Raw genomic sequence first — 27,680 nt, forward strand, 5'->3', positions numbered from 1 at the left:
GATTGCTTTGGGTAGCATAGACTTTTTAACAATGTTTGTTCTTCCAATCCATGAGCAGGGAATGTCTTTCCATTTCTTTGTGCCATCTTCAGTTTCTTTCATCAGTGTTATAGTTTTCAGAGTATAGGTCTTTCACCTCTTTAGTTAGGTTTATCTTATTATTTTTGGTACAGTTGTAAATGGGATGGTTTCCTTAATTTCTTTTTCTGCTTCTTTATTATTGGTGTATAGAAATGCAACAGATTTTTGTACGTTATTCTATGACTTTACTGAATTATTAGTTCTAGCAGTTTGTTGGTGGAGTCTTTCAGGTTTTCTATATACACTATCATATCAACAATTAACATTTTACTTCTTCCTTACTGATCTGAATGTCTTTTATTTCTTTTTGTTGTGTGATTGCTGTGTGGTTAGGACTTCCAGTATTAGGCTGATTAAAGTGGTGAGAGTGGACATCCCTGTTTTGTTCTGACCTTAGGGGTAAAGGCTCTCAGTTTTTCCTCACTGAGGATGATGTTCACTGTGGGATTTTCATATATGGCCTTTATTATGTTGAGGTATGCTCCCTCTAAACCTAATTTGTTGAGGGTTTTTATCATGAATGGATGTTATACTTTGTCAAATGTTTTTTCTGCATCTATTGAAATGATTATATGGTTGTCCTTTCTCTTACTGATGTAAATGAGTCACGCTGACTGATTTGCAAATATTGAACTACTCTTGCAACCCAGGAATAAATCCCACTTGATCGTGGAGAATGATTTTTTTTTTTAATGGACAGTTGGGTTTGGCTTGGTAGTATTTTTGTTGAGGATTTTTGCATCTATATTCATCAGGGAGATTGGCCTGTAATTCTTTTTTTGTGGTGGCTTTATCTGGTTTTGGTATCAGGGTAATGCTGTCCTCATGGAATGAATTAGGAAGTTTTCCTTCCTCTTCTAATTTTTGGAATAATTTGAGAAAAATAGGTATTTATCATTCAATTTTTAGCAAACTAGATTTGATAGTTGTCAGCAAATACAAAAGGACTCACCTTTCTTTTTTATACAATTTTGCAGCTTCTTTAACTTCTCTAAAAACGTGGTCTACTTGGCGGGTCAACATGTCATGCTTTAAACGTTCTAGCAGGTTAATCATGTCATCAAAGACAGAACTCTCCATCGAGGCTAGCTGTCCCAGCTGCAACTTACTGAGGGTGTTATTCTCTGCAAAGACCTCCAGTGCTGCCTGTTGAAGTTGTAGGAAGAACTGAAAGCAAAAATAGGTCAATATGGTCTTTAAGATACTTCTTGTTTAACAGCTTGAAATATAATTCATGTACATCTCATTCATTTCAAGTGGACAATTCATTGGCTTTTAGCGTATATTCAGAGTTGTGCATTTATCACCAGAGTCAATTTTAGAATGTTTTCATTACCCAGAAAGATACCCCAACCATAGGCAACCACTGATCTTCCTGTCTTTGTCGACTTGCCTGTTCTGGACATTTCAGATAAATGGAATTGTACAATTTATGGCTCTTTGTGACTGGCTTCTTTCACTTAGTATGTTTTCAAGGTTCATCTATGTTGTAACATGTATCAGTACTTAATTTCTTTTCATTACTGAATAATATTCCATTTTATTTACATTTACATTTTATTTATATATATCTATTTTATTTATCCATTCATCAGTTGACAGATAATTGGGTTCTTTCCACCTTTTTGTCTTTACGAATAATACTGCTATGAACATCTGTGTGTAAGCTTTTGTGTAGATATATGTCTTCATTTCTCTTGGATATACCTAGAAGTAGAATTGCTGGATCAGATGGTAATTCTTTGTTTAACTATTTGAGGATATGACAGACTATTTTCCCCAGTGACTGCACCAGCCATGTGTGACCACTCAAATTTCTCCATATCTGAACTAATAACACTATCTTTTTTAGTATAGCCATCTTAGTTTATATTTAGTAGTATCTCACTGTGATTTTTTTTTTTTTGAGATAAGAGTGAGTGTGAGCAGTGGGGGTGGGTGGCAGAGGGAAAGAGAGGAAGAGAATCTCAAGCAGACTCCTCACCCAGCATAGAGCCCAACGTGGAGCTGGATCTCATGACCCTGAGATCATGACCTGAGCCAAAATCAAGGGTTGGATGCTCAACGAACTGAGCCACCCAGGCACCCCATCTCACTGTGATTTTATTTTTGATTTATTTTTGTTTAAATTCAATTAATTAACATATAATGTATTATTGGTTTCAGAGGTAGAGGTCTCACTGTGATTTTAATTTGCATTTGCCTGATGGCTAACTTCTTTGGGTACTCATTTTTTTCTGGACACAGACTGAGAATTGTAGTAAACCCAGCAGACTTATGAGAGTTAAGAAAATTAAAATGTCATTTCTACAGTGGCATTTTCAGTAGAATTCATATTTTTCTGTAGGGTAGAAAAAATGTTTTTTCTAATATGAATAATGCTGTAGATAATTAGCAAAAGATTAAAAACAGCCTAAATGTCCATTGACAGGGGACTGGATATGGCCACACTAGTGACTGTTCACGGATGGACATGTGAGAAGCCAAGGTGGTATTTTCTGCTCCAACTATCTGAGAAGAGGCACTTGTCCTTTTGAGGCTGCTGAAGGACAATGTGAGCTTGGAGTATCTTGTTACCTGTGGCCACACCTCCCAGAGCCTGCCTGAGAATGAAGCCAGAAGTGAACGAGTTTAGGGCAGCCATGCCTAATACTTTCAGTTATACAAATGCCTCACCTCCTCCCTCCAACCCCCCACCCCCACTCAGGCCAGCATGAATTGGGGTTCTGTCACCTACAACTCAAAAATTCCTGACTCTGAAGGGCTGGGTATGTCGGGCTTGGCACAGTCTGGCAATAGTCAGACAGCTATTAGTATAGAATCTAAATGAATGGAAGGTGAACTCTCTTCACTCTTCTTTTTTCTGTCTAGGAATACAAGAGCTTTAATTTTACTGTTAAGCATTTACGGGCTGAAGGACCATGAATATGGTTAAATAATTTTTTTTAAAGATTTTATTTATTTGACAGAGTGAGAGAATACAAGCAGGGGGAGCAGTAGAGGGAGAGGGAGAAAAAGACTCCCTTCGGAGCAGGGAGCCTGACATGGGGCTCGGTCCCAGGACCCTGAGATCATGACCTGAGCCAAAGACAGACGCTTAACCAACTGAGCCACCCAGGTGCCCCTGGTTAAATAATTTTTGATGTTAAACAAAATTTGTACTATGAAAACATACAAGGACAAAGAACTCATTCATGATTTGAAGAGTAAGTCTAAACTCAGTTATTCTGTTGATGGACCCAGTTAATTCAGCTTATCAGATTATAAATTTCCTAAGGAGAGGGAAGATGGCCAATTCATTGTTGATAACAGACTATGGCACCAAGTAAAGTAGTTAATGATGTTCCACAAATAATTCGCTGAGGCTAAAAATCTGGCCTTGAATGAGTCTCTTATTAGATCATCTGGCACAAGAATCAGGAATGACAATTTGTTTTATGACAAAGCTTAGCAGAAAATGGAGCAGTGTGGGGGCTGAGTGAAGAAATTAGGAAAATGAGGAAAACAACACATGAAAGTACACAATGAAAAAAGGTATTCTAATTAGGTGACTTTATAAACAAATGCATTGATCATTACACTCTACATTATATTCATCCTGTGAAATAATTATTTTGTGTCTTATATTCCTTGCTTAGCAGAAGGATATTACATACATGGATTTCAGTTAACGTCTTTGTAGAAAAAAGGCTTTAAATAGTTGTCCCAGCCAGAGTCCAGATTAGAATAAACTATGATTGTGTTTCTCAGGTTTTCATCTTGTTTATATTTGTTATTATTATATTTATTTTTGTTTCCTATTTTTTTGCTTTATTACCCTGCATTTAATTAAGATGAAGACTTTTTTGTTTCGTTTGTTCTTTCACAGTAAGGGAACACATTTTCTTCTATATAATGCACTAGCATTATACAATTTTTTGTCATAAATTCTTAATTTAAAATATATTGTTTTAAATAAAAACTTAAGACAACAAAGCTAACAAATAAAATATATCCTTGGTACATTTTCCAGACTCTCTAACTCAGGCATTGAATACTTTTAAATGCCTGTGTTTGACTATATTTCATTTCTCCTTTTATTTTTTATTTTATTGTATTAAGATTTGACAAGGTACAGACATTTAACTCACCTTGTCCCTCTTTGTGACTCATCCGTACACACTCAAAAATTATGTTTTCTAGTATCCTATGAACTTATCACCAATCCTTAATCAATCTTTCTAATTATTTTACACTGGAATTTTTCAATTCCCACTTTACCTACTACTTTTTATAAGTGGTATTTTTAAGTCTTAGAGTTAAAGTTATAGTTGTTCTGTTGTTTTACTTTCCTATTTTCATTTCATGACACAATCATATAATACTTTATAATGTATCTCAGTATAGCTTTTTTAGCATTTAACATATATTTCACTGTTTTATGGTCATGTTAATTCTCTGAGAACACTACCTGTCATCAAACCTACTTCATGGGACACACTGGTGAGCACCCATGCTGATTTCTGTACCCAAACTCATGCAACAGTGATTCCAAACCCAAGGGCACCCTGTCCAGGGACTTCCTGGAGACCCTCTGAGATCAATCTAATATGTAAAATATCCAAAGGAATTAATCTACATTAAGGCTATAAAGGCTAAATAAGTTTCTTCACTTTTGGCCAGAAGTACATATTGGAAAACCTGGCTACCAAATGCCTTGATAGCCAATATATTCCTTGGATTAATAAAAAAGAGTAAACAGAAATTACTAATTAATAATTATATTTAGGCAGGGGTACCTGGGTGGGCTCAGTTTGAGCCCCACATAGAGATTACATTAAAAAATAAATAAAAATAATATTTGATACCTTTGGGATGCCTCTAAACCATGCGTAAATACAGGGGCGCCTGGGTGGCACGATCAGTAAGCCACTGCCTCTTGGTTTTGGCTTAGGTCATGATCTCAGGGTTATGAGATGGAGCTCGGAGTCTGTGCTCAGCAGGAGTCTGCTTGGGATTCTTTCTCTCGCTCTTCCTCTGCCCCTCCCCCTGCTCTCAAGCATTCACACACTCTCAAATAAATCTTTTAATTAATTAATTTAGGTGCACCAAATCTGTCAACACACAGAATTGTGTGGAAAAGGAAAGATAAATAAAATTCTTGGATGTAAAAGGCCTTATAATACTTGCTAAACAGACCCAAGGTTTTGATTTTTAGACTTATTTGAAAAATACCTCTCACTATAAGAAATTAATTTTTTTGGATGATGTGATAATGGTATTGTGGTTATTTTTTTTTTAAAGGAGTTCTTTTAGAGATACATTTTGAAGTACTTATCATGAAATATATCTAAGAGCTTCAAAACAATCAAGGGTGGGGGATGGAGAAGCAGCTCAAATAAAACAAAATTGGCGGGGCACCTGGGTGGCTCAGTTGGTTAAGTGTCTGCCTTCGGCTCAGGTCACGGGGTCCTGGAATTGAGCCCCACATCAGGCTCCCTGCTCAGTGGGGAGGCTGCTTCTCTCCCTCTCCCTACCCCCTGCTTGTGCTAAGAAATAAATAAAATCTTAAGAAAAAAAATTGGTGTAAGAAGCTGGGTCATAGGCACATGGGAGTCCCTTTTATTATTCTATTTACTTATGTTTTGTTTCTTTTTTAAAGATTTATTTATTTGAGAGAGAGAAAGCAAGAGCACAAGCAGGAGGGGCAGGGGTAGAGAGAGAGAATCCCAAGCCTGACCCAGGGCTCAATCTCATCCGAGATCATGACCTGAGCCAAAACCAAGAGTCGAACGCTTAACCAACTGGGCCACCCAGTGCCCTTCTATTTACTCGTTTTGAAGGTATTCAAAAGGTAGCCAATATTATTATTATTTTATTTAATTTATTTTTTTATGTAATCTATGTGGGGCTCGAACTCACGACCCCAAGACCAAAAGTCACATTTTCCACCAACTGAGCCAGCCAGGCACCCCTCCAATGCTATTATTTTATCTTTCTTAAAGTCCTGGATTTTATTGATTTTGACACCATTATTCAACCTTAGCTTTTTCTGAGATGGCAGTTACCATACATGAATATTTCCCAAGTCCATAGAAGAAAAAGGTTCATTCTATAGACAACTATTTCCTGAAAAGTTGGCTTTCTTTTCTAATGACTAAAATATTGGTATTATTTAACCATTTGAGACTTAATTGAGAAAAATATGTTATTTAATCATACATTATTTGGCCTAATTGATATTCTACCTAATGTGTACTTTCTGCCCTGCTATAAATTCAACATTTCAAAGGTAAAACTGTTAAAACTACTAATCTATTATTTAATATAAAAGCACATTAACGGAGCGCCTGGCTGGCTCAGCCAGAAGAACATAACTCTTGATCTCAGGGTCATGAGTTCAAGCCCCACCTTAGGTGTAGAGATTAATAAAATAATAATAATAATAAACTTTAAAAAATGATAAAATAAATGAATAAAAGTACATTAACTTACAACATTGTCAGCCCAATCTGCTAGTACTGTTGAGATATAGTTCACGGCATTGAGAATCGCACAGTACCGAAAGCCAAGGGAAGCTCTAGTCTCTTCTTTCATCACCTGAGTTAATCGTATCCTAAAATCATCTACTAAGTCCTTTTGTAACTCCAGGAACTGTAGCTTTCTGGAAGCCGTGGGAAGATTTTTATATCTGTCTGTAGAGAAAGTTAGTAAGACATATGAAGTTTTGGGTTCCATTCATGACACAGTTATAGGTTTTCCCTACTGACCTTGTTTGGTGCCTTTGTCAAAAAATCTATCAACCGTTCAGGTATGGACCTACTTCTACACTTTACAGGGGTGTGGGTTTCACAAGTACATGTATTGTCAAAACTCACTGAAATGTATACTTCAGATTTGTGTTTTTCACTGCGTATAAATTACATCTCAAATTTTTTAAGGCATGAGGAACTTGTAGATGGTGCCTGATTTATGATGGTTCAGCTTAAGATTTTGCAAGTTTACAATGGTGCAAAAGCCATACACATTCATAGAAACTACTTCAAAATTGTTATTTGGATATTTTCACAGGCTAGCAATCTGGGGTCCAACCCTCTTGTGACCCTGGGCAGTGGGAGCAAGCCACAGCTCTGTCAGCCATGGGACAGTGAGGGCAAACAACCGGTGAGCTTACTGCCATTACAGAATGGCTGTACCCGCACAACCATTCTGGGTTTCGCTGTCAGTGCAGTATTCAATAAATTATGAGATAGTCTCTACTTTATTATAAAGTAGGCTTCATGTTAGATGATTTTGCCCAACTAATGGCTAATGTAAGTGTTGTGAGCATGTGGCAAGGTAGGCTAGGTAAGCCGTGATATTCAGTAGGTTAGGTGTATTAAATGCATTTTTGACTTAAAATATTTTCAACTTAGGATAGGTTTATCAGGCTATAGCCCCACATAAGTCAAAGATCTGTATATACAAAAATCATCCCATTTCTTCAACAAAAACATGACATTTTTTAACAGGAGGAAGGGGTGCTTAGGTGGCACCCCTTTTTTTTTTAAGATTTTATTTATTTGACAGAGAGAGCACAAGCAGGGGGAGCAGCAGGCAAAGGGAGAGGGAGAAGCAGGCTCCCCGCTCAGCAGGGGGAGCCCAATGTGGGGCTCGATCCCAGGACCCTGGGATCATGACCTGAGCCAAAGGTAGACGCTTAACGACTGAGCCAGCCAGGTGCCCCAAAACAAAGTTATATCTTAAAAGACTTCTACTTACCAGTTATCACCAGTAGTAGCGTCATAAAAGTCTCTGCACAGTCTGGAACTTTCATCTCATCCACATCGGTGATATCCTTATATTGGGATATCCAGGCAGCTTCTGATGAAAGCATTGAGTCCATTTTTTGAAGAGCAACTGATACGCAGAAAAAGGGAATATGTCAATTTAGTAGTTACACTCATTCTTAATTTTCAGCAGTTTTTTTGGAATGACTTCCCTGTAAAAAATAAACCCACAACCTCATACTGGTTGCACTATATTTAACATGCTCTGGTTTAGGGTTGGACAAGATACTTGACTTCTCCCCGCCACCCCTACCTCAAATCTTCAAAATATTTAAAGTGATTAGACAAACTACATCCAACAGCTTCTACCAAGAACCGAAACAGTGTAGTACCATCTGTAGGACAGCTAATACTATACTCCACTGGCTTGACTGGTGCACTCTGGAAACATGTACCGTGCAAGTGTAAATTCAAGAAAAATTGAAGTTTGATGGGAAGCAAATAAGGCACCTTGGTAAACTCTGACCAAGAAAAATTCAGATGACTCTAGTTTCTACCAGAGCTGGTGGAGAAAAACACCAATAATTAACACCCACAAAAGGAGACAATTCTCCCCACCCGATGGCCACATGAACACTTACACTTTCTCTCCACAGTCAACCACCTCTGAAAACAGGTCTCCTCTGATAGAATATGCATACAATTGGCAAAAGTGCCAGGATAGCCATAAACACTGTGTAGCTCCCTTTCGAACAAAAGCACTTCATCCACCAAATGACAGAAGAGATTGTCATCATAGAGCAGACATGGAATATCAGCAGCTAACTTCTCAAGAACGAGCATCATAAGGCCCCGGGAAAATTCGAGCTGAAATAAATTCGTAAGCATAAGGTAATGTAGATGACAGGTTATTTGTGGACACATCCAACTCTAAAATTGGAATGCTTAGGACCGAGTCTCTTACCCTAGCATTTACTGAAGTGCCCACTTTGTCTAATATTGGCTGAATCTTCTCATCCAGAAACTGAGTGTGATTCCCGATCCACATAAGTACTTGAGCCAGGTACCACTCAGGCTAAGGAAAGAAGTAAAACAGTTTGAATTCTTAAGTCATTCCACCTAGAAAGTTACAAATAAAGGGCTCCATTTAATTGTATACGTGCAGCACTTAGAAAAAAATTAGTTGAAAATTCCTGTATGTAAGAATGCAATTTCTACTCTGAACTTTAAGGTCATGCAAGGCTTAATAATCAAATGTTTCCCAATGTCCTCCCAACAAATTCCCAAACGTGGCATAAGTCAATAAACTCATAAATTTACAATACTATATATATTGAAAATGCAGCACTTTGGGGAAGCCTGGGTGGCTCAGTCAGTTAAGTGTCTACCTTCAGCTCAGGTTATGATCCCAGGGTCCTGGGATCGAGTCCTACATTGGGCTCCCTGTTCAGCAGGGAGTCTGCCTCTCTCTCTCTTAAATAAATAATCTTTAAAAAATAAAATAAAAAAATATAGCTCTTTGGAAATATGTAAAATGATGAGCATTACAAAGAGCTGATGGCCTTTAAATTGGGTTTTTTGGCCATAACATTCCAAAATAACTTTTAAACTTGATTTTCTTCTGCTCTCTCTTTTGAAAAGGTAAATTAAGAAAGCAAACAAAACAACACATGCCTTAAACCAGGTATAATCATAGAAAAGTAAATGTAAGTAGCAGCTTTTAAAATTGTCCCTAGAGCCAATTCTACAAACCTTCCGTGTTTTCTTGGGCAGGTATTCAAAAACATTTACTGAGCGGTAAAATCCCTGTTGTGTGCTAGATGCTGTAAATACAAACATGAATAATGGGCATCTGTAATCTCAGGGACTGTGTAGTTTAGGCTTGATGACAGAGCAGAACCACACTTTAGAAAGGAGTCAACATAACTCACAATTTTCTTACCTTTCTCACTGCTTCTCTACAGCTTCAGGTTTATTGCTTTGTCTCACTTACTACTTACTAATTCGTTCTACTCTTCTTTCCACCAACACCCCATGCAAAAAAGGGGCAGTCCCATAAATACAAAGGATAAGCTAAATTTAAGAACCAGAAAAAAAGTGCTGTGGCATCTGTGGGGCACTGTTTACACCTGGGCCCCCATGTTTCACTGTGCAAATTGCTCCTTCGGGTTTACAAATATATCAGAAAGAGAAGTGGAAGTCAAGATAGTTGAGTATTAGCTTTTGAATGGACTGTTGATGCTAAAATGATTTATGGCCGTATGGGCATGACATGCTAATAAGCAAGCGGATTCCAACAACCTCTCAACACAAGTCTGGAAAAAGATCTATTAAGAGCAGTGACAAAAAAGGAATTTAGCTCTTTAGAGAAAAAACAGAAATGTGAATGGAATCAGATTTTAACTTAAACCAGAAAAAGTATAGAACACTTCACATTTGCTATTAATAAAAACCAAGGACAAGAGTTGAGAAAGCACACCTTGCTTATGACATTAGTCTGGCGGTTCCCTCTGAAGTGATACCTGAACCTCTTCTGAAGGGGCGTCAGCATGATCTGGAGGGGCAGAATGACAGACGGGGAGGCAGGAAGACAGTATTTTTCTGGAAGTTGTTTTGGCTCAGTAAGTAATTCATCTCTGACATAGTCGAGTCAAGGAAAAAGAAAAGTACATATATATGTGTGTGTATATACATATATATACGTGATATATTTTTCCAACAAATATATGACACTAAAATTAACTGTAATACAGATAATTTTATGTTACATATGATTTCAATAAAAAGTGCACCAAAAATGTTATTAGAATTAATCTGTCTTTCCTAAAATAAAAAATAGTAGGAAGGAAGGAAACACATTCAAGTAATCACTTTATCATATTAAAGTAACACGAAGTTACTAAGGTCTCCTCCCAATTGCCATTTTTAATCCCAAGAGACCTACGTGCGATATAACTTATGTGTGATGTAAACTTGGGTCACACGTATTTCAGACTGACCCTCCCCAGCCCCACATGCAATTCACTCCGAAGGAGAACAATCCACCACTCCATGGGTATATACAGATCAAGACCAAACCCAGTACTCCTGTTTGGCTTCTTGGCCACTTTCAAAAAGTTTTACTAGAGAGTAATCCATGAATCCACTCTAGAAAAGCAATTTTAGTAAGTTTTAACTCCAACAAGGATACGAGGTTTGTAGTTTCAGAAGCTGACAAAACAGTGTCTCCAGGTTAGTGTATATCTCAGGGGCAGTGGCTGGTCGACTCAAGCCAACAGTTTGAGACTGGGGGGGTGTGATGAAGGGCCAATGAAGTTGGGCCAAAATTTCCTCAAAATCACTGTAACAGAAAAGTAACACACGTGTTTCAGTTAAAATACAACAATCACTAAATGTCCATCTGAAAGCAATTACCATGAAATATGGGTGAATTCCTTACCTTGTAAGTTTGTCCTTGAGAATCTTATGCCAGAATTTAACAGTGGCTCTCATGAAAGCAAGAAGATGAGTACAAGATGACTCCTGAAGCTTGATGTCAAGTTCTGCCATGTACACCAGAGTAGAGGCTGCCTCTGGGACATTATTGGTCATCAGATATTGCTGAATGTTATCGCTGCAAAATGAGGCCAAGCAAACTTCAAAGACAGTCTGTTCAAAATAATTCCAAATGCTGAAAAACTGCTTCTCCCTCCTGTTGTATATAAAGTTACATACCAGGAAAAAGGCAGCACTAGCTAGAAGTGGTTTTTTTACCAATGTGGCCAAAGCTTATAATTTTTCTAGGAAAGCGAGAAATCAAGATTTCCATGTAAAACCAATTAATCAAATTCTATGAAACCAGCCAAATAGATCCCATGAGCTACCTACCATTTTGCTTATTTGACTTTATAAAGCAAACACTTTACTTAAAAATTAGATGTTGTGTGTCAACTATACTTCAATAAAAAATGAAAATAAAAAAATTGAGATGTTTCTTTTGATAAAAAATACATATTCTAGGGCTCCTGGGTGGCTCAGTTGTTAAGTATCTGCCTTCAGCTCAGGTCATGATCCCAGGGTCCTGGGATCGAGCCCCGCATCTGGCTCCCTGCTCAGCGGGAAGCCTGCTTCTCCCTCTCCCACTCCCCCTGCTTGTGTTCCCTCTCTCGCTGTGTCTCTCTCTGTCAAATAAATAAATAAAATCTTTAAAAAAACCCCCATATATTCTAGGGGCACCTGGGTGGCTCAGTCAGTTAAGCATCCAACTCTTGATTTAGGCTCACGTCATGATCTCAAAGTCATGAGATGGACCCCGTCAGGCTCTGTGCAGGGATGTGGAGCCTGCTTAAGATTCTCTCCCTCTGCCCATCCCTGGCTCACACTCTCTTTCAAATTTTTTTAAAAATAACATATTCCATTGCTTAAACCATCTAAAAATAAGGACAAAAAAACTTTTTAATTAAAAAAAATTTTTAAAGATTTATTTATTTGAGAGAGAGTGCAAGAGAGCAATTGGGAGGGGCAGACAGAGAGAGAATCTCAAGCAGACTCCCCGCTGAGCACAGAGCTGGACAAGGGGCTTGATCTCAGGACCCTGAACAGAAATCAAGCATCAGATGTTCAACTGACTGAGCCACCCAGCTGCCCCAGAACACTGCTCTTTTAAAAAAGAGAGCGCCACAGAATGAAAAGCAGTTTAATATTAGAGAGAATTTAGGCGATGAGGAAAATCTCAGAAGCCCAAAGGAAGCCAGAAAGAGACATTCATGAATGGAAGACCTAGAGAAAAGAGCATGTCAGTAAAGAGAAATAGCTGTGCTCCACTTGATTATGAATCTGATTCCTATTTCTAACATGATTTCCAGGCCAAATTTCTTTTAAACAATTCCAACATCAGATAAAAGCTATCCATAACCACAATCCTATTTTAATTAATCTATTACCTTGGCTACTACAAGAGTGAGGCTTTTAAACAATTTATTCTACTTAATAAGGTTATGGCTCCTTATTGGTATTATCTTTCAGAGGAGCAAGGGACACTGAAATAAAAAGAAGCAAGGTTTAAAATTCATTCTCTGCAAATAATTTATCTAAACAAGAAGAAGATGGTCTAAAAAGCTTAAACCGATTTCTGGAATCACTGGTAACACTACAATCTTGGGTAACACTATCACTCTTTCTGTAAATGTAAAACTCAGATGCAAAACAAAGATTTTCACACTGTACTGATAGGTAAAATTCTTTAAAATATTGAGAAACATGCAGGATAAAATGATACCACATTACTCTTTGGAAGACATAACAAAGTATATTAACTGTGATACATTTACAATGGGACATTAAGACTCTTGTATGACCTTTCTTCCTCAAGTCTTCCAGACAACACGAATGGCTGCTGACAGCTTTGAAGCAAGAGTAGTTAAAACAAAGCAGGATGGCACTATGCAGTTTGGAGGGGCTGGGGGACTATATCATGAAACCAAATAATCTGCCAATGTAGGCAGAAATGTTAATTTAGCTTGTCTGAAAGGCAATATCAGACACAGTCAACACCAGTAATACACATTCAATTCAGAACGAAGTATGTACTTCTTTTCCCCCTACCCACAGGTAGCAAAACTCTGTTACTCATCTAAGAATACTGTGTAGCTTTTGTTAGATGATTTCCATTGGGGGTACCAGGGTGGCTCAGTCAGTTAAGCATCTGTCTTCAGCTCAGGTCATGATCCCAAGGCCGCGGGGGAGGGGGGGGAGGGGGTATCCTGAGATGGAGCCCCACATTGGGCTCCCTGCTCAGTGGGGAGTCTGCTTCTCCCTCTCTCCCTGCTTGTGTGCTCCCTCTCTCTTTCTCTCGTGTTCTCTCTCAAATAAACATCTTTAAAAAAAATGATTCAAATTTTAGAGAAAGCAATCCATTTCATCAAGTGACCATGTCTGAAAGGTAAAAGTAGAGAATATTACCACACTGAAGAGTTGTTTTATTAATTTGGTTTTATAAAAGTTATCATGTAGTCACAACTATAGGACTTAAAATTTTTACTTAGATTATTTTCTTTCAAATGCAAATTAAGCTCCCTGAAAAGTTTATGTTCATTCACAATAAAGGAAAAGAATCATTATCATAATGCTATTTTCATAACAACTGGTAAAATTACATTATTATAATCTTTAATTAACTCAATTATTTAATGGCATGCATACACTCGGTAAGACAGGGCCTCAAAGGAAAATAATAATTATGAGAACAAAGAGGCCCTTTTTACCTTAGTTCTTCAATTTGTGAAATCCATTTAAGGTAAGCAAGATGGCGCTCAATCTCTTCAATTTGGTTGATCATGGCCCCAAGATCTTCCATCCAGGGCTGTGCGGTCAGCAAATGGCTGTTAATGGAACTGAAGAGATGAGTTTCTTGCTCCATAAACTGATTAAGGAATTGCTTTGATTCTTCTGCATTTTTTAAAGCACTCTGAATTCTTTTAGGGATTTCTGATGAAATTGTAAGTACCTGACCATACCAAAAAAAAAAAAGAACAGCAGCAATCAGATACAATTTTCATAACCCTTTTTTTTAAACTATTACCTTCAAAATACATGTTTGTTCTAACAGAATTGAAAATTGTCAATTATAAGCTTCAAAAGAAAGGTGGGATTTCTGCATCCCGTACCCACCAAACCTAAACACGAAATGCTATATGCGGAGATGGGTGGGGAGCAGACTATTGCCCCAGTAAGCACCTCTGGATCTGCCTTCACATGAAGCTCAGTGCTTTTAGAGGGTCCAGCCCGAGAATATTTTTACGCTTTATCTACTAAATACTTTCCCCCAAAAACAAATGAAGCTCTGATTCTAAAAGTCTGAGTATCTGTATGTCGCAAAAGTTACCCAGGTGATTCTGATTTAAGTCCAGGTTGAGAACCACTGACCTGTTAAGATGATAACCAGGTAATGCCTTGAGATATGGTATTTATTAATTCTTCTTATAGCATATGGAAAAACATATACAAACATTAGGTATCAATACAATATAAAGACTGTTATAGGGGAATTTCGGTTTAATCAAACACTTTGCACAAGGCCCTGTGCTAGGAATAGACAGACAAAGAAGACATAGCATCTGCCCTAAAGCTCAGTTGGTGTGGAAGAGAAATGGAAGCAAATACCTCCTGTATTATGGGGTTACCGCAATAAAAGAGAGATGCTAGGTGTAATGGTGACTAAGGTAGTGCTTCCCAAACCTGAACGTACATAGCAATCACCTAGAGATCTGGTACAATGCCAATGTGAACTCATCAGGTCTGAAGCAGGGACTGAGATTCCGCGTGTCTAACAAGCTCCCACACTTTGGATATCGAGGTTTTGAGGTGCGAGGCAATTGTGTTGCACCGCTCCTGCATAGACCTTCGCAGGACAGGCGTGAATTTTCTTGGGAACTCTGGAAGGAGAAGCGCATTCCAGGCAAAAGGAACGGCTCAGTCATGATCAGAGAACAGCAAAGAGTCGGGTAAAGCACAGAATACAGTTCAAAAAAACAGAGAAAGAAGAGATGAGTCCAGATGGTAGGGAGAGACGAGATCACAGGAGCATCTTGTGCCTTAGAAGAATGTGGGCTTTTCCCAACAGGCAATGGGAAGCCAGTAAGAGCTTCTTTTTTTCTTTTTTTTCAAGTAGGCTCCATGCCCAGCATGGAGCCCAACGTGAGGCTTGAACTCATGACCCTGAGATCAAGACGTGAGCTGAGATCAAGAGTCGAATGCCTAACCAACTGAGCCACCCAGGCGCCCCAAGAGATTTTAACAAGGGAATCATTCCTTTAGATTTATGATTTAGAACATAAAGTGACAAAATATTATGTTTATTCTCCTATTATTTGCAATAATAAAAACTGGAAACAGCAAGAATGTCAACCAATAAGGGCCTGGTCAAATTACATACAGCCATAGTTGAATACCAAAAACCATTAAAAAAGAGAGATCTATATACACTGACATGAAAAAAGTAGTATATTAATTATAAAAAGTTAAGCTATGCATATTTAAAGTATACATATGCTTATATACACATAAAAGATTTTAACTACATTTTATATATATTTGCTTATTTACACATAATACAGTTTCTGTAAAGAATACAAATGATAGTTACTGTGGGGAGGGAAGGAAGCGGAAGATGGGCAAACTGCCATCGAGTGCAGGAGAGGCTTAGCCCTAAACTGGGGTGGTGGCCGCAGGGGTGGGAACGAGGGGGCAGACCCAGACACCAGAGAGGTGAAGGGGGGCAAAACTCTGATGTCTTGGTGATGGGGTAGTGGAGGCAGGATGAAGGGCAATCTAGGAGGGCTCCTAGGTTTCAGGCCCGAGCATTTGAAGAGACAGACATGCTGAATTTAAGCTTCAGTTAGGGACTTCGGCAGAAGCTTCCATGGTCATCAGGGAAACGAGCCTGACGGGGAAGTGGAGATAGACATAAAGAAAGATGACTTTCTGAGGAAGCCTAACAGTAAAAGGAAGGAATTAACACCTAGTAAAAGATGAGGGGAGGGTTTTTTGTTTGGGTTTAAGGAAAACATGTGTGTGTGTCCCTATGCTGAGGGGAGAGGACTGGCTGAGGGGCAGAGGAGCAAACTACAGAAGTGTGAAGCAAGCTCACTCAGGTGGCAGGTAGGATCTGAGCCATGAGGACTGTCTCGCAGTGATCCTTTGCTGAATTAAGAAGTAGAAATGGCAAATAGGTTTGTAGGATGTGGGGTAGACTGTTCAATGGATTCATGCTAAGTGCTCTTACTTTTTCTTTTTGGGAAAAGGAAAAGACAGAACGGCCAGATGGGATAGTTATCTTGGGGCAGAATTCAGAAGAACAGCAAGGGGAGTGGCAGAGGAGCCGACCTTCCCAGGGAAAGAGCCATGGACGGACTGCCAGGTGGGGCTGAAGACCACTCATCTGGGCTGGCATCTGTGCTCCCCGCTGTGTGATTTCTCCGAGAGAGCCCAGCAGAGACAGCTTGCCTGCAGAGTGGAAGAGGTGGACGGGGCAGGGCCATACTTAAAGAGACTCGTGGAAGACATGAGGGAAGGAAAGACAGGAGGACGGGAGGCCTGAGGTGCTGGGGGTGGGAACACAGGACGACTGACAACCCGAGGCTAACACCAACATAGCCACACACAGTGTGTGGCTCTACCACAGCGTAGTAGTTACAGGATGTAAACCTGTTATCCTTGACAAACACTCTATTGCAAGTACAGGGATCCACTTATTTTTTTAAGATTACATTCATTGGGTGTTTTAAAAACTATTTTAAGTAATATGTTCGCTGTAAAAAGAAAACACTTGAAAATACAGAAAGATGTGAAGAAAATAAATCAACTGTTAACCCACCACTCAGAAATAACCACTATTATGTTATATTCATTTTCATGTTTTCTCCTTATGAGTGAGTACATACAAAGTTTGGAATGATGGTGTTATAACATTTTTGTATACAATGAAATGACTTAGTTATAGAAGCACTTTAAAAGTCACTGTATGAAAATCTACTTAAAGTGTTAGCTGTCATATTTTTAAGACCTAAATAATATCAGCAGGAACTCTTTTTTTTTTAGATTTTATTTTTAGGTCATCTCTCCACCCAACACGGGGCTCAAACTCACAACCCCGAGATCAAGATTCGCACACTCTACCAACTGAACCAGCCAGGCAGCCTTAAGATCTTTCTCTTTTACATAATTCATAAAATATCTAGCACACTGTAAGTCTTAAAACCTATTAAACAGTTTTAAATGATTAGACTATTTGTCACAAGCTGTATCTTCAAAATTCCCTGTACAATAATGGTTATGTTTATATTATAGTATGTGTATACTTCTGATATTACTTCAATGAGTTTTAATACCTACCTGTTCTTCTAATTGCATTTTATTTTCTGTCATCTGTTCTATGAGTGTATCAAGTTTCTTTAAAGATTTAAGGTCATTTCCAACTTCCTTTTCTATAAATGCAGACACGTAAGAAGGGAGATCACCATTATCTGCATCTTCATTGACTTGTTCATTTCCAACAAGAGCTGTAATATTTATGTCACCTAAAACAAAAGAATAACAATTATTCAACTTACTAAGTACCACGGGACTAAAGGAAATACAAAAGATAATACAAAGCAATATATCTACCTTCAAAAGTTAGTAATTTAAAGAAAACACTATATATGGTATGCATATATATGTTCATGTATATATATACCATATAAACACACACAAAAATACCAAAATGAATATACAGTATGTATAGATCTATATGCACATATGTGGATTTTTTGGAATTTTTTTGTACACACACACACACACACAAACACCCAAATGAATAGCTATAAAGCAAGCTATCAATCAAGTACTACAAAACGCTTAGGAGCTGAGGAAATTCAGAGTGAAGGAAAATTCCTGAAGTCTGTCCTAGTAACCACGGGTTTCAACAGATGTTGGCATGACAATGCAGTTACAAGCAGATATTAAACTTTTCCAGAAGACTTTTATCTTACAAATCTATTTTATTAGTAGAGGGGAAAAAAGGTCAAATCTTATTTTATTAATGTGGTTTTTATTAAAGTAGTAATATATTTTTAAAATTTGTAAGGAAACAAATAATGTGGTCTAGAATAACACCAAAGGAGGACCCTGGTTTTAAAATGTTAAAAAAAAGGAAAAATATTGAAAGATTTCAAGTATATGAAAAAAAACTGAAAGGCTGACCAATGAATAAAAACTCCTCCTTTTTATGTAAGAGTAAAAAAGTTTTAGGGGCATCTGGATGGCTCAGTTGGTTGAGTGTCTGACTCTTGGTTTCGGCTCAGGTCATGATCTCAGGGTCATGAGATCGAGCCCCACATCGGGCTCCATGCTCAGTGAGGAGACTGCTTGAGATTCTCTCTCTCCCTCTCCCTTTGCCCCTCCCCCTGCTCATGCATGTGCACACTCTCTCTCTAATAAACAATGAATAAATCTTCTTTGAAAGAGAGTAAAAATGTTTTAAAAGCTTCAAATGCCATTGTACAAAGACGCCCATGTCAGAAAAAGAATAAAAGGAAGTGTGAAAGAAAATACAAATTACTAAGAAAAATTCAAAATGACTGGTGCAACCATTAAGTTGTACAGTCTGAAGTAAGACTCCTTCCATGGCCAATAAACTAGACTTGGACCGACGCACACTGTACTTACTAAACAAACAAAAGCAGGTGACTTGGAACCCAGAGTCATTTCTAGGGAAGAGGGGTAGCAGAGGCAGCATGGCCTGTGATGGAGCAAACCATGCCCAGTGAAAACAGGAACACTGTGTAGTTTTGCTCTCACCCCTTTCAGTGGGTGGGATTTCCCAAGGAGCCCATTCTTTATTCTACATTTGAACGCTGATCATTTCCTATCATTTCCGAGTCAGTTTTTCACTCTGCAAGCATCCATACCTTCTTCCACTATCCATGATGCTTAAGAATTAAGCAATTTAAGCTGCCTCTAATTCCTTATGGAATGAGGCAAGATTCAAATACATAAATAATAGATTTTCAATTTTTATTCAAAGAAACAAATTTCTAGTAAACACTTAATCCACTTCACAGGAAATCAAATTCTCTTCCGCTGTCCTCAATTTGTGGACCAACAGCACTGCTCCTCTTTTGTAGAGTTCCTCCATCTCTACCTTCCCTGACCGTCTGTGCCAGGCTGGACATGCCTACACCGCAGGGAAACCTGAAGCCACGGAGGCGTGTTGGCAAAGAAGGCAGGAGTGCCGTGATAGGCAGATGCTGCCACAGCTCTTTCCACTCCAGCCCTGCGTGTTATATACACCGTTTCCTCTGAAGTGTCTGTTTCTTTTGCTTACTTGTGATATGCTTCTTCCTGGAGAAGGTTAGGAAACTTGGTATTCGAATTATCCCACAGACAGGGCTTAATTTCCCTAGGTTTGAGTAGTACTAACAGATTTTTAAAAAGGTTTTGGGGTGGAGCCTGGGTGGCACAGGCAGTTAAGTGTCTGACTCTTAGATTCAGCTCTGGTCGTGATCTTGGGGTTGTGAGAACAAGCCCCACATCGGGCTCCATGCTCAGTGCGGAGTCTGCTTGTGTCTCTCTCACCCCCTCTGCAGCCCCCCCCCAGCTTGTGCTCTCTCTCCCTCAAATAAATAAATAAAATCTTTAAAAAAATGTAAAACTGTAAGATCTCCAGATGAAAATAAGTGCTATAAAATAAGGCCCCAGAGAAAAAGCAGACTTCCTAGAAACCAAACCTTAGAATAAACCTGAATATACAGTGTATTTCTCTACTTCAGGTTTAACTAAAGGATTTGGTCCTCTCAAACAAACCATTCACAGTAAGTTATAAACAAATTAAAAGTTTGATTGTAGGGACGCCTGGGTGGCTCAGTCCTTAAGTGATTGCCTTCCGCTCAGGTCATGATCCCAGCGTCCTGGGATCGAGCCCCACATCGGGCTCCCTGCTTAGTGGGAAGACTGCTTCTCTCTCTCCCACTCCCCCTGCTTGTGTTCCCTCTCTTGCTGTCTCTGTGTGTCAAATAGGTAAATGATATCTTTAAAAAAAAAAAAGCTTGATTGTACTAGCATATGTTTAATTACAGAGACTACAGCAATGTCTAAAAAAAAAAGAAAAGTGTATGTGCACGAGAGATAAAGCTGGGGGAACAATACAGAACCTCCTGGGGAGCAATACTGGTTGAACTTCGCCTCTGTTCTTCCTGGAGCTGCCCTTGTAGAACTTGGCTCTTTACCAAAAATGAAGTTTTAAGAAAGCAGCAATGAGAGAAAGGCAAGAGGTTATAATCAGCCTCATTACAAAACAACTGTTGGGGCACCTGGGTGGCTCAGTCGGTTAAGCGTCTGCCTTCAGCTCAGGACATGAACTCAGGGTCCTGGGATCGAGTCTTACATCAGGCTACCTGCTCAGTGAGGAGTCTGCTTCTCCCTCTGACCCTCCCCCGTCTCGTGCTCTGTCTCCCTCTCTCACTCTCTCTCTCAAATAAATAAATAAAATCTTAAAAAAAAAAGATTAACAGAATATATACCAATGTGTTTAGGACTGGGAATGTTCTCCAGCTCCCCAAAAACCAAATTTTCCTTTGTTCTACTCAACTTATAAGAATTAAAAGCTTGTTTGTATGCTATGAGAACCAGCAGCCCACTAGTAAGTAGAAGCAAAACTAGCATAAATCTATGCCTCAACTTCCCAACTATAAATTAAACATTTGCCCAGCTTATACTTAAAGGTTATAAATGGGATTAAAGTTCATGTTTCCTGACTTTCAACCCAATTTTCTTATTTATTTTCCTCCTTCAAATATGAGCAGAATTGGCTGGTCTGCATCAAATTTTATTAATACAGAAATCCATCTACCGTTATGTACATTAGTCACAGTGTCCTCTTTTTTTATCTTAAATAAAACAAATACATTAAAAAAAAAACAAATGCATTGTGTGATGCATCTGCAGACACCTATAGGCAGGGCTATGTGCAGAGGGACTGTCTGGTGAATGCTAAGGTTGCTGTAGCTTTGGGAGCAAATTCTATCTTCACCTACTTTTATTTTTTTTTTCAATTAAAAAATTTTTTTCACCTACTTTTAAATCATATTCTTTTTTTAATTAGATTTTCTTTTTTTAAAAGATTTTATTTATTTCAGAGAGAAAGAGAGAGAGTGAACGAACTCCACCATGAGCAGGGGGAGGGACAGAAGGAGAAGCAGACCCCTGCTGAGCAGAGAGCCCAAAGAGGGGCTCGATCCCAGGATCCCTGGATCATGACTGAATCCGAAGGCAGATGCTTAACTGACTGAACCATCCAGGCGCCACTTTAAATTATATTCTTTTGACATCACCATTTAAATACAGCACAGTACATTCTTAGTCAAATAATATATTTTTTTAAAGATTCATTTATTCAGTTATTTGACAGCGAGAGAGCACAGGGGGGAGGGGCAGAGGAAGAGGGAGAAGCAGACTCCCCCCTCAGTAGGGAGCTGAAGGCAGAGGCTTAACCAACTGAGCCACCCAGGTACCCCAAATGATATTCAATAAGATGACACACCAATGATTTGCGAGGTTTTTATGACTTTCTTCTTCTCTGTTTTTTGTTATGAGCACTCCTAATTGCACAGAAGTTGACCAAGCCACCAAAGGAGGGACAAGGACAAAGTCTATAATCTGTGCCTCTCATTCTACTAAATGGCAGCTCAGCAGGCATCAACTTCCAGGCATCTGAATGGGCAAAGGTGGAAAAGGGAAGGGTTTAATGCAAAGATATGGGGTACTCTCCCATCCTTTAACAAAGGAGCTGAGTTGTGAGAGCTATGCCTGTCAAGTGCTATGGATTACTTAGAACTTTCCTTCTGAGGCAGACTGTATCAGCAGGCAATGTTAAGGGCAAGCCTAACTCCTAAAGCCACTGTAGTAATGTGGACACCCTTCCTCCTACCACTATTCATTCCTAGACTACCTGCCATGGTCAGAAGAACCAAAAACCCTCTGATGAAATAGCTGTTACATGCCTTTCCCCTTCCTCCCCTAATAAATTTCACTTTATTTTATTTATTTATTTATTTTTATTTATTTATTTGAGAGAGAATGAGAGACAGAGAGCACGAGAGGGAAGAGGGTCAGAGGGAGAAGCAGACTCCCCGCTGAGCAGGGAGCGCGATGTGGGACTCGATCCCGGGACTCCAGGACCATGACCTGAGCCGAAGGCAGTCGCCCAACCAACTGAGCCACCCAGGCGCCCAGATAATAAATTTCACTTTAAACGTCCCTGAAGACTCCTTGATTTCCAAAAGACTGCCATGCTTAGCTCATTAAAGTAAAATGACAAATGTCCACATTCCTGACATTCCTGCTCCTGTCCTAGGTAGGAAATGGAGGTATTGACCTTTTCCCTCTTCTTTGTCCAGACCAAGATCCAGGAAATAAGTTATTGCTTGTACTCTTCTTCCCAGATCAACTTTTAGTGGTAAATTCACTGAAGGTAAAGTACAACTAAGCAATTACCATTTTGACTCTAATTAAAGTGGTGATCATCTCTCCTAGATCATTAGCCCCTCTAAATTCCTGATGCATGATAAGTTGAAGCTTCATTAAAATAACAGACAGGCCCCAATTATTCTGAATCCAGTATGAGGGACAGCACTCCAGTAAATCCACATCAGTCCCTGCACTAAGTAGGGATCAGGAAGTGCTTATCTCCAAATCATCCCATATTTTACAATTTTAGAAAGAAAGATACGTATATAATGATAATCAGTACTTAATACTATGCAAGCATATTGTACAAAAAAGAGAGAGAGAGATTCATCTAAAAGATAAGAGGCCAAGGCGCTTTGCTGCAGACCGTGGAGGGCTGAGTTTTGGAGAGATGGCTGGGTAGAGAATGCTAACGTGTTTGGAGTCCGCTTACTTTTCTCCTCGACGTCCTTCCTTTCGTCAGCACGTTCAGAGCAGCACTAAAAGAACAGGTGTAACGGACACAGTAAGACTGAGGATATAGGGGGAACTCATACAAGATTCGCAGAGGGCATCCACTGGAGCCCCACGAGGTCCCTGGGACCTCCCTGAGGGGTCAGGGCCATCTGATGCAGGTGGCCCTTGGGACCACCACTGCCACCTCCCCAGGACGGCGGGAGTTACCGCGCCCAGCTTCCAGGGCCACGTCCCTAGAGAGCTCTATCTGTGTCATCTCACCAGGCTCGCCAGAATTACCGCCTTGGGACCACCTGCCCTGGGAGGTCCGTGCCCCCTCACCAGATTGCAAGGGCTGTCTCCCCCGGGCCACGGAAACCCCGTCCCCAGGCCGCCAGGGCCACCTGACAGACACACTCTCCCTTGGGAGATCTGTGCCACCTCACTGGGTCACCAGTGTCCCTTCCCCGGGTCACCAGGGCCGCCTCACCGGGGCTGCCGGCGCCTCGCCGATCTCGCCGGCCGGGGGCATCCCACCTCCGCGCGAGTCCTCGGCTCCATACGCAGCCAGCGTGGCTTGCAGAGTTCGGCGGCGGCCAGGGACCACACACCCGCTCAGCCTGGGGGACTGTGGGGCTGGGCGCCACCGCTACTTCCCCTCCGTCTCTCTGGTTTCTTCCTCTCTTCCCAGAGAGGCCCTGCCCGCACAGTCGCCAGCCGTGCGCCGTGGCTCCCCCTGCTGGCAGGAGGCCTGCCCGGCCGCTCAGAAAGTGGGCGCTGGCCGGAGACTCTCCGGAGAAAGGAGGTGGGGGGGCGGTCCTTCTCAACCTCGGAAAAACCTCCACCTCTCTGGGCACTCAGTGGGCCCTTTTTACCTGGAAACTCATGGCTTTTAGTTTGGAGACGTTTTCTTGAACTTTTTGTTGACGACCATTTCTTCCCTAACCCCTGTTGTTGTATTGTTCTTTCGGAACTCTTATTTTTCAGATTTTGGATTCCCTGGAGTGGTCCTCTAATTTCTTATTTTTTCTTTCTTATTTTTCACTTCTTTGTCCTTTCCCTTTCATTTACTTCTCCTTTCTCAGGATGCTTCTGGAGGTTGTGCTCTACTAAAATGAGGGACTAAACAAAGGAAAAAGAAGACATAAGATATAGGAAACAGAAAATACAATGCAGGAGAAAAATGAATTGAGAGTCTCAGACAACAGTCGTCACCAGACATGGCAGGTCCAGAAGGCTCCAGGAGAGAGAGAGACTCCTTAAGACAGATGAAACTGATAGAACTCTTCACCTATCTAAATCTTGGGAGGCAGAGATTGAAACAATCATTAAAAAGTTTGGACTTGGCTTAGTGATGAGTACTAAATCAAAATAAGATAATTATTAACTGCAAGAAAAACAAAAGGCTGAACAAGAAAAGAGAAATAATCATAGTATACTACTTCACCAAAGATGTAAGTAATGTTTACCTAGTCATAATGAAGTAAACACAAACCTATTTAAAAAGGACAGTATAACTAGATTGAGCAGATAGAGATGAAAAGTGTGGTGGGGGTGGGGGAAGGGATGGGGAAAGGAAGAAGAGCTAAATACTCATCTTCCACTTAGTGAAGTCAATAGATAATGCTTAAAAGTGAAAAACTGAGAAATAACTATGTAAACATTTTATATAGAGAAATGAAGGTAAATAACCAGTTAAAAGAGGCGAAATGGGGACACCTGGGTGGCCCAGTCCATTAAGTGTCTGACTCTTGATTTTGGCTCAGGTCATGATCTCAGGGTTGTGGGATTGAGCCCCACCTCAGGCTCCACACTCAGCAGGGAGCCTGCCTGGGATTCTCTCTCTCCTTCTCCCCCTGCCCCTCCCCCTCTAAAATCAATCAATCAATCAATCTTTTTTTTTTTAAAGTTAAATGACTGCCTTTGAGGAGCGGAAAATTGGTAAGAGAGGGTGGTGGGTGCAGTCTTTGCTCTTTCATTGCAACTTACAAGATTTCTACCGGATTATTTGATTCTAAATCACAGACATGCATAACTCTGATAAAAATAAAAACATTAAAGAAAAAAAAAAGATTGCTGTAAACCCAAATTTTTGCTTCTGAAGAATTCACTTTCTGGTAAGGGAAATAGAAATGAAAATAAATATTTAAGATTGAAAGCAGTAGGCTCAACAACAGAAATGTTTGCAATGACTGAGGGAGCACAGAAAACAATTGACTACTGTCTGGGGAGTGGAGAGAGGCAGTCTAAGATGGACAGAATACGAGGCAATAATAAGGATGAAACAAGAGATACATTGTGTGTGTTAGGCACTTAGCAATGCATAGTGCTGGCGGGGGTTAAAAGCAGGATCCCGAATAGTATACGTAATATACATGTTAGGATGTAATTTGAAAGTCAAGGAGAACATTAAATTGTTAAATGATTATAAGAGGGAGTTAGAATTGGGGACAGGCTTTGAATGATTCTGTATTATTTTAAGTATAAAAGCCAATAAAGAGCTGCCATTTTGGAAAACAGAAAAGTAAAAATGCATGTTTCACTTGGACCTTGTCTAAGGCAGTTTAGGCTGAAATGCAAAAAGGGTAAATTTTGACCTCGGACCTAGGTAACAGCCAAAGGAATGCTCTTTCCTTCCATATGCATTTATGAGGAGTTGGGCCACAATCTCAGAGAAAAAGTATACAAAAATTTCAAGTTCAGGATTGAATCTTTACTGTGGCTGTGGTAAAAATATTTGCAGTTGCTGTCATTGGGACATTAGCCTATGAATTAGCCATAGCCCAAGGACATATGATTATACTTGCATTAGAGACAAAACTGTCCATGGTACTGTACTTAATTGAGGTGACTGATCTCAGAGAGAGGCCATATAGAATTCTAGCAGTCTGAGTGAATTATCCATGCTGAGTATGGGTAATATAAACCCAGACTTTATCTTTATTTATTTATTTTTAAACATTTTTTTATTTACTTGACAAAGAGAGACAGCGAGAGAGGGAACATAAGCAGGGGGAGTGGGAGAGGCAGCCAAAGGCAGACGCTTAAGGACTGAGCCACCCACACGCCCCTAAGCCCAGATTTTAAAAACAAGTCTACAGATGCTATAAAAAACGATGTGGCGTTGCTCAAAAAAATTAAGAATATAATTACCATATGATACATCAGTTCCACTTCTGGGTATGTACCACAAAAAAAAAAAAATTGAAAGCAAGGTCTCCAATAGCTATTGGAACACCCATGTTCATAGCAGCATTATTCACAATAACCAGAAGGTGGAAGCAATGCAAGTGATGAGAAGTGACAAAATGTGGTTATAGAAATATGTAATGGGGTATTATTCAGCCTTAAAAAGGAAGGAAATTCTGACACAGGTTACAACATGGATGAACAGTAAGGAAATAAGGCAATCACAAAGGAACATATACGGTATGATTACACTTACATGAGTTACCTACATTGTAAAATTCACCCAGACAAAAAGTGGAATGGTGCTGGCCAGGGGGTAGGAGGACGGGAGACCGGGGAGTTTGTTATTTACTGGGTAGAGAGTTTCAGCTTTGCAAGATGAAAGGAGATCTGGAGATGGATGGAGGTGATGGTTACACAACCGGGTGAATGTACTTAATGCCGCTGAACTGTCCACTTAAACTGAACACTGAACTGTAAACTTTTACCTCGGTTAAAATGGTAGATTTTATGTTGTATTTTACAATTAAAAAAAACCCCACAAATCTAACAGAAATAGGACTTTGAAATAACACAGCTTTTTCACTAAGGATTGAAATTTGGCAAAATATTAAATGTGCAAAAGCTATTAGAGGCCTGGATTTGGTTGCAAAACGTGTGCTACTTGAAGAGCGTGGAAGGAGTAATGGGTTTGATTTTGATTCACACAGAAGCACAAACTTGCTACTGATCAGTTTTCCTGAAGCAGATACTACTGAGGAGCCGTCAAGCAGGAGGGGTAAATCGAAGAAGTGGGGAAATTGTTCTCTTGGATTCTCTGCACTTTGAAGGAATTATATATAGAACAATATAGTCCCTAAAGTTATTCTTTTAAGTTAGCTGAGTGTGGAGAGCAACACAAAAGGGCCTTACTATGTGGAAGAAACCTTTATTAAAATACATCAAACATTCGTAAGGCCATCGCCACTTTGGAAGTCCTAAAAACTGTCTAAAGGACTCTGGTGCACGATGAAATCACTGTTTGCCCGGGTCAAGGCCCAGGCGAATGGGCCGCAGAGGTCTCCCCGGGCCGCAGAGGTCTCCCCAGCCCGCAGCGCACCATGCCGCAGGCTACAGCGAGATTCCTCCTCGCGAGGCCGCTGGGACACTGGGCGGTGGAGAGGGGGCGGGACCTCGCCGCTCGGGGCTGGCGCGGGGGCGGAGCCGTCGGCGGAGGCTGGGCTCCGCCCCGGGGGTGGAGCGCAT

The 27,680-nt window shown here is 39.9% G+C and overlaps 1 protein-coding gene across 2 annotated transcripts in view; it reads right to left on the reverse strand.

Moving 5' to 3' along the window:
- Positions 1–23,909, reverse strand: part of RINT1 (RAD50 interactor 1) — a 27,023-nt gene extending 3,114 nt beyond the window's left edge. Inside the window, exons 1-12 of one of the 2 annotated variants that reach the window (XM_025872737.2) lie at positions 23,737–23,909; positions 23,245–23,290; positions 17,700–17,884; positions 14,072–14,313; positions 11,269–11,442; positions 11,020–11,169; positions 10,309–10,465; positions 8,794–8,904; positions 8,471–8,696; positions 7,822–7,959; positions 6,556–6,755; positions 1,034–1,248 (exon numbers count right to left, since the gene is read on the reverse strand). In XM_025872737.2, coding sequence (XP_025728522.1) covers positions 1,034–1,248; positions 6,556–6,755; positions 7,822–7,959; positions 8,471–8,696; positions 8,794–8,904; positions 10,309–10,465; positions 11,020–11,169; positions 11,269–11,442; positions 14,072–14,313; positions 17,700–17,884; positions 23,245–23,290; positions 23,737–23,778 — 1,886 coding nt within the window. In that variant the 5' untranslated portion in view covers positions 23,779–23,909. Of the gene's footprint in view, positions 1–1,033; positions 1,249–6,555; positions 6,756–7,821; positions 7,960–8,470; positions 8,697–8,793; positions 8,905–10,308; positions 10,466–11,019; positions 11,170–11,268; positions 11,443–14,071; positions 14,314–17,699; positions 17,885–23,178; positions 23,291–23,736 lie in introns of both variants that reach the window. The other variant, XM_025872735.2, reaches the window with a different exon arrangement.
- Between the last annotated feature and the right edge of the window lie 3,771 nt (positions 23,910–27,680).

Source organism: Callorhinus ursinus, unplaced genomic scaffold (assembly GCF_003265705.2).
Source record: "Callorhinus ursinus isolate GAN/ISIS: 27379988/994484 unplaced genomic scaffold, GSC_fseal_2.0 scaffold12, whole genome shotgun sequence".
In the NCBI taxonomy this organism is placed as follows: domain Eukaryota; kingdom Metazoa; phylum Chordata; class Mammalia; order Carnivora; family Otariidae; genus Callorhinus; species Callorhinus ursinus.